Raw genomic sequence first — 6,920 nt, forward strand, 5'->3', positions numbered from 1 at the left:
TCTAGTTTGCATCTAATTGTTGTATAAAATGAATGAGTAAAGATGAAACTATTTATGAAATGATGTAATGTGATGTTAAACCTTTAATTTTGAGAGAATTGTATTGCCTGTAAAGTTTAACTTGTCAGCGGCCACACCCCCGTGAGCACAGACATGATCTGGTGTTATGGAACTGCCCTCTTCTAACTGTTACGAATAAAAGCCCCTCCTAAAATCCCCCCCAAAAATATTCAGACTAAGCAAACCCACAGCGTGAGCTGTGATTGCGAATAGTTAAGACCACGCATACCTCGGTGTAAGCTGAGGTGGCACAGGTTTGATTACCAAAACTAGAAAACTATACCACGTGAAGCTATCCTGGGATGCGAATACCGACAACCGACGAAATATCTACTCTAAGAACAATGGACGCCTGACGTATCCATTACAACAGACACTATCAGGAGCCGCCGATAGAGCAACCACCATGAATAACCAGAGACTCTAATGAACTGACTCTCCCGCAGACTGTCCGACGATTCCAACAGAGAAGACAACGACATATGGGCGTAACTATATTAATTGCAATTATTCCAGAATGAGCGAGCGTTCATGTGCAAAGGATTAGCATTTCAATTAATATAATTATCCGCTGTGTGTAGTGATCCATTTTGTCTTTCCCGCTCTCTGTCCACACCCCCTTCCCTTTGTATACCAAACCTTCATATTGGTTTAGCCCACTAGGAGATCATCCCTATCATTGTTAGTAACCAATATCTACTGTTGTTTGTTATGCATTTCTGTGATTATTTAGTTAGTTAGTAAATACATGATTAAGCCAATTGGTGTATGGACAATTCATGGTTTAGGCTGGGTTTGTGCAGATAACCTAGAATTCTACGACGTTTGAACAGAGACTGACCGTAAGGTAAAGAACAATTAATTGAAGACTAAGTTGATCAGATATTAAAATATCTGAAGAGTTATATTCGGAAAATTATCATTTTGTAATCTGAAGATTTTCCGTGGTGCCCCGACTTCCTAGTTAATTAAAATGTAAATTATTAGTTTAATCACATAATAATACTTACAGAGAAATGATTTGATAAAATAAGTCTTCACCATTAATGATGCCAAAGACACGACAACATGTTTTGAACTATAGCACCATAAACATTTACCTGTGGATATACCTATATTTGCTGCGAGCCGAGGACTCTCATTTGGTTTACTAGGAGAAAGACCAAAAATCACAGATACAGGCCAACTGAGGAACCTAAATGACAAGGCAACCAGGTGAACAGAGAAGGTAACTAAACACAGGTGAACCCAATAAGTAATAACCAGGGTAACCTGGAAACTAGAAAACAAGGTAAGGGTGCCCTCCAGCTGTAACCTAAAGAAACAACAATCAAATAAAACAGAAACTGTGACAATAAATAGTCATGGAACAATCAATTTATTGTTGTCCATTGATCCTGTTGAATGGATATGCCTCAAACAATTTGTGTGACTTTACTTTTAAGCCTTCAACCTTGAAGTGACAATGGACTGTTTTGCTGTGTTTGTCAGAGCCAGGAGGCGTGTGGCAGTCTGACGCTCCAACACCACATGTTGGAGCCAGTACAGAGAGTTCCCCGCTACGAGATGCTGCTCAAAGACTACCTGAAGAAACTGCCTCAGGACGACCCCGACCGCCGAGATGCAGAGAGTGAGTACAACACTGGAAATTCACAGCTTTTAATATTTATAATATAACACAGTAGAGCAGGATTACATGTAACTCATTTAGACAGACGACTTGTCATTATAATCATGTATAATTTACTTCACATTAAAAATTGAAGATATTCGAATCCTCCAATGCCCAGTGAAAACATTTGCCTTACATTGAAAATGAACAAATCTGTTGTTCACAATTGTAGAACATTTTTTATTAGGAAGGTCCAAATGAATCATCCCTTGTTTCTCAGAGTCATTGGACATCATCGCCATGGCAGCCACACACTCCAACAGTGCCATTCGAAAATCTGTAAGTACAATCCCACTGATAGCACACCACTCTTATAATCTGAAATAAAATCAGTACCCATATTCAAAAAGCTTGTCAGAATAGGAGTGCTGATCTGGGATCAGTTTTTCCTTTAAGATTTTAATGAATAAGACTACATGGACAGGGGGGGGGGCCTGATACTAGATCAACACTCCTACTCTGAGACACTTTTTTTGGCTAGTGCTTGAACCCAACCAAGCATTTTGAACCCCTTCCCTTCTCAGGAGAATCTGAAGAAGCTGCTGGAGATCTATGAGATGCTGGGGGAGGAGGAGGACATTGTCAACGCCTCCAATGAGTTCATCAAGGAGGGACACATCCTGAAGCTGGCTGCCAGGAACACCTCGGCTATGGAGAGATACCTCTTCCTGGTGAGAAACTCACACAAACATACACATACACACATTTCACTGTATCTGTAATCTCAGCCAAGTCTGAGGCAATATATTAGCAAAAGAAGCATTAATCACAGGTGTTTCTTTGTTTCCCCCTCAGTTCAACAACATGCTGTTGTACTGCGTGCCCAAATTCAGCCTGGGAGGGGCCAAGTACACGGTGCGCACCCGCATCGGCATCGAGGGCATGAAGGTGCTGGAGACCATCAACGAAGACTACCCTCACACCTTCCAGGTGTCTGGCAAGGAGAGGACTCTGGAGCTGCAAGCCAGGCAAGATCTCAATCCACCCCATACTACACCCTTAATACACCCTACAGAGCCATTAATGGATAACTGCTATTGTTCTCAAGATAAGTGTTCTACTCCACCCAATGGCCATTTGTATGAAAACTCTTTACAGCCATGATTCTCAAAATAGCTGTTAACTGTATACTACAGTCCCACGGCCTATTGCTAACAATATGGATAACTGTACCACCCAAATTCTATGCAAACCCTATGGGGGCTTAGTGTATGATAAGTGCACTACTACAGCTCATGATAAACAGTAGTGTAACATAACATTCTATAGATTGGAGTCATTGTGGTTACCCCAAACCACAGCTCACATAACAGGTACACCACAATCCCACAACTGACAAAATAGCTCACTACTGTTGTTGTTTTTCATTGTATTTTTCAGCTCCGAACAAGACAAGGACAACTGGATAAAGGTACATAATCACATTCTTGTTGGTTTACACTATCTTATAGTTAGTTATATTTTCTGTATGTTCAGTACATTTGGGTGTGTATTACTGACCTGTCTCTGTGGCCTGCAGGCTTTCCAGGAAACCATTGAGATCTTCCATCAGAAGAACGAGACGTTCAAGTCCGCCTCCAAAGACGTGGAGGAAGTGTCAGTGAGTGCCACCACAATGAACATGACCTCTGACCTCTTACTCCTCTATCACTAGGTCCTGTGTACTGTATCTGTACCAATGACCTTCTCGTGTCTGAGCTACATGTGTTTGTATGTGTTGTCATCTAGACGGCAGAGCTGGGGAAACGTGCTCCTCGCTGGATTCGGGACAAGGAGGTGACAATGTGTATGAAGTGTAAAGAGCCCTTCAATGCGTTGACACGACGGAGACATCACTGTCGCGCCTGCGGATATGTGAGTGAGAAGTGTCCGTTTGACCCCCCTTCTCTCTCTCCCTCAGCACCCATTATAACGTGCTTATACTAAATGCTATACTCCACCCATTTGACGGCTGGCTGTTTGGCTAGTTTACACTGTGGTTCATTCCGGATTAGACTGATGTGTCTTCTGTCCCTGTATCAGGTTGTGTGTTGGAAGTGCTCAGACAATAAAGTGGCCCTGGAGTACGACAGCAACAAGATTAACAAGGTGTGTAAGGACTGCTACTCCATCCTGACTGGAGAGGAGAAGGCCGAGGGCAAGAAGAAGGGCATTCTGGAGGTAAGGGGAAAAGAGAAACACATGCACAACTGCATATTTTATCTTTATTTAACTAGGCAAGTCAGTTAAGAACAAATTCTTACTTTCAATGACGGACTAGGAACACTGCCTTGTTCAGGGGCAGAACAACAGTTTTGTACCTTGTCAGCTCGGGGATTTGATCTTGCAACCTTTCGGTTACTAGTCCAATGCTCTAACCACTCGGCTACCTGTCACCCCATATCTTCTGTGTCTAAACTGTACTCCTCTGTCCCCAGATCGAGGCGGCTCAGTTCTCCGGAAGCAGTATCATTTGTGGCTTCCTGCAGCACTGTGAGAAGAACAAGCCCTGGGGGAAGGTGTGGTGCGTCATCCCAGAGAAGGAGGCATTGGTTCTCTACCTCTACGGAGCCCCACAGGTCAGCCACGTCATCTGGATACTGTCAATCACAGCAACATGCTCTACCACTGTGAAGCACGGGGTGTTATGAATGGTTCCTGGAGTTTTTCCCCCTCACTCTTTGATCTGACCAGGGAAAACTCCTGGCCCATGTTAAGATATAAATGATCTCTACCTTTTCCATCTCCTCCCCTCTCTCAGGATGTGAAGGCCCAGTCCTCTATCCCTCTGCTGGGCTACTCTGTGGAGGACAGCCCCCGGCCTGCCGACCCTCCAGCCAGCTTCCGTCTGTCCCAGTCCAAGTCTGTCCACAGCTTCGTGGCCGAAAGCGAAGAGCTGAAACAGCGCTGGCTCAAGGTGATCCGGGTGGCTGTGACTGGGGAGGTGCCAGAGTCGCAGATGCCCAACGATGCCACTGCCAACGCCACGGACACCCAAGAGACAAGCTCAGACAGCACCTAACTGTGTGGTGTGGCATTTAACAGCTGAGGGCCACCAGAGACGTATGTGCATGTATGCACACACACACACTCCCATGCTACCTTCATGGACACACACAAGACAAATGTGCAAACTCAGTGCTGGATAAGCTGCCTCTCCTCCCCAGAGTGGATTCTACAAATCTTAAGCGAGGACTTGGCTCCAACACCACCAGAGCTGTGCTGGAATGGGAAGAACACAATCCAGTCCAATCATCACTAGAGCGGAGCAGGGGGGAATGGACCTCAGAACGGTCTCTACTTCCCCCTGTTCAGGGCAACCTACCTGGGGTATCTTGCACTCTGAGTACCCCAAGGTCCCAAAATAGTAAATAGTTTACTCAAGCCGTTTAAAGGTTCCTGTCTGTCATGCTCACGTCAGAGGGAACAGCTGGTTCTTGTCTACTTATTGTCCCCTCCCGCTCGCCCAACCATGACCAGAATAAATTAGTCAGTGAGATGTCTCGCCCTGTGTCACCACCTCCACGAAACAGGGGGCAATAAGTAGACCAGAGTGGCCCAGCCTCGATCAGATAAAATTAGGTAGTGGGGTGTCTCTACCGTCCCTGCTCAGCCCTCACTGGGGAGGCCTGCAGGCTTAACAGACCTCCTCCATCTTCATAGATGTGGGTCTGCCGATGTGAATCAAGAGGGACTGGTTAGAACTACACTATCTATTATGAATTAGCCCTGTATATAGTGTCACTCCATTTTCATGTACAAAGAACCAATGCTCTCAATATGTTTTGATATCAAAGTTTGAGCAGTGTTTTTGATCGAAAAACCTAACATACGAACAGTGGTTCAAAGTAAAGGGTCCTGTCCTAGGATAGTATCACTGGGAAAGTTCAGTCCTCACTTCTCCACTCATAGTTTCACATCACAGTAGCCAGGAGCCATGTTCTACTGGCAAGAATAGAATCCATCTAACAGAGTTCCTCTTGTACCTGGGTCAAGGTCCCAGAAAGACCTATTAGTCAGAATAGCAATCGAGAGGATCACTCTATACTTTTCAATTGCTGTAACCCCATAAACTAATGGAAAGGATGCAGAAGTACTCACCCATCCCGAACGAACAGGCTTCAATCCAAACCCGCTGAGGGATAGCCTTTCCAGCCAGGCAATGCATTATGGGTACTCTGCTGCAACTGTCCCAACCTTCACCTTGGAATCCAGGAGAATCCACAAACTTCTCCCAAGTCAGTGACCTCTAAAGGAACCACATCCTGGTCAGAGTAATGTGTAGAAAAGTGTCACTACTGCTGTGATTGACAATTTGTCAGTCATTAGCGCCTTTACTCTAATCCTGTAGACCTTTAGTATGAAGACAGACACGCTGCCATATGGCAGCATTGAGGATGAGTGAATGGTTGTACAGCTTTAATGACCTAGCCCCACAGCCCCGTTGTAGACATGTATAATATACATAGTGGGGTTCTTTGTAGCTTACCAACAGGGATGACTAGACTACTAAGGACCCAGATCTTGTCTTACATGGGGACATCACCCCACAAAGCAGCACAATCAGAAGTAAACACAATGACCAGGTGGGGAAAGAAATGTACTTTTTTTTTTTTTTTAAACATGTATTTAAAAAGTAATTCATAGAATATGTGCATGATGGTTTAAGGAAAGTAGCACAAAAAAAGTTAGCCCTCAAATTGCCATGTGTTCTGTCCCATTCAGCCATGTCAACGAACTAATTCACTAAGGTGTTGTCCCTCATTCAAATTGAGTGTGACTAATCTAGGACTGCAGAATTAAGTGTTGAATGGAATAGGCTAATGTGCCTATAACCTGTGTTCATACATGTTCTACTGTTCCTATCCCCTGTACAATGCACCTCTCCAATACCATTCTCTCCGTACTCACAGAATGCAGAAGAGCACACCAATCCTGTCTTAAGATCTGAATGTAAAACCAGATTGTTTGTTCACTCTCCCGATTCCCCCCCTCCCTAAGGTTTGAGAATCTACGCACTTTACCATCTTATATAAAGTGTACCTTGTAAGAAAATAAAACAAGATTAAGTATTACGGAAGTATGTCACTGGTTGCTTTGTGAATATGATCCTACTTTCACTATGACAGTTTTGGTTCTCTTTCCTTCTTTCTCTGATCATGAGTCCCATTACAAAAGAGGAAACAAACCAATAATTAGTTGGTAAATC

General features: G+C 44.1%; 1 protein-coding gene across 12 annotated transcripts in view; it reads left to right on the forward strand.

The window, feature by feature from the left end:
- The window catches only part of fgd4a (FYVE, RhoGEF and PH domain containing 4a), a 106,254-nt gene extending 99,463 nt beyond the window's left edge, over positions 1-6,791 (forward strand). For 10 of the 12 annotated variants that reach the window (XM_021601933.2, XM_021601923.2, XM_021601950.2 and 7 more), the window contains 10 exons: positions 1,552-1,690; positions 1,953-2,011; positions 2,257-2,403; positions 2,528-2,700; positions 3,113-3,143; positions 3,252-3,332; positions 3,461-3,586; positions 3,755-3,892; positions 4,150-4,290; positions 4,473-6,786. In XM_021601933.2, coding sequence (XP_021457608.1) covers positions 1,552-1,690; positions 1,953-2,011; positions 2,257-2,403; positions 2,528-2,700; positions 3,113-3,143; positions 3,252-3,332; positions 3,461-3,586; positions 3,755-3,892; positions 4,150-4,290; positions 4,473-4,733 — 1,296 coding nt within the window. In that variant the 3' untranslated portion in view covers positions 4,734-6,786. Of the gene's footprint in view, positions 1-1,551; positions 1,691-1,952; positions 2,012-2,256; positions 2,404-2,527; positions 2,701-3,112; positions 3,144-3,251; positions 3,333-3,460; positions 3,587-3,754; positions 3,893-4,149; positions 4,291-4,472 lie in introns of all 12 variants that reach the window. The other 2 variants (XM_021601991.2, XM_036977963.1) reach the window with 1 other exon arrangement.
- Positions 6,792-6,920: the final 129 nt, after the last annotated feature.

Source organism: Oncorhynchus mykiss, chromosome 1 (assembly GCF_013265735.2).
Source record: "Oncorhynchus mykiss isolate Arlee chromosome 1, USDA_OmykA_1.1, whole genome shotgun sequence".
NCBI lineage: Eukaryota > Metazoa > Chordata > Actinopteri > Salmoniformes > Salmonidae > Oncorhynchus > Oncorhynchus mykiss.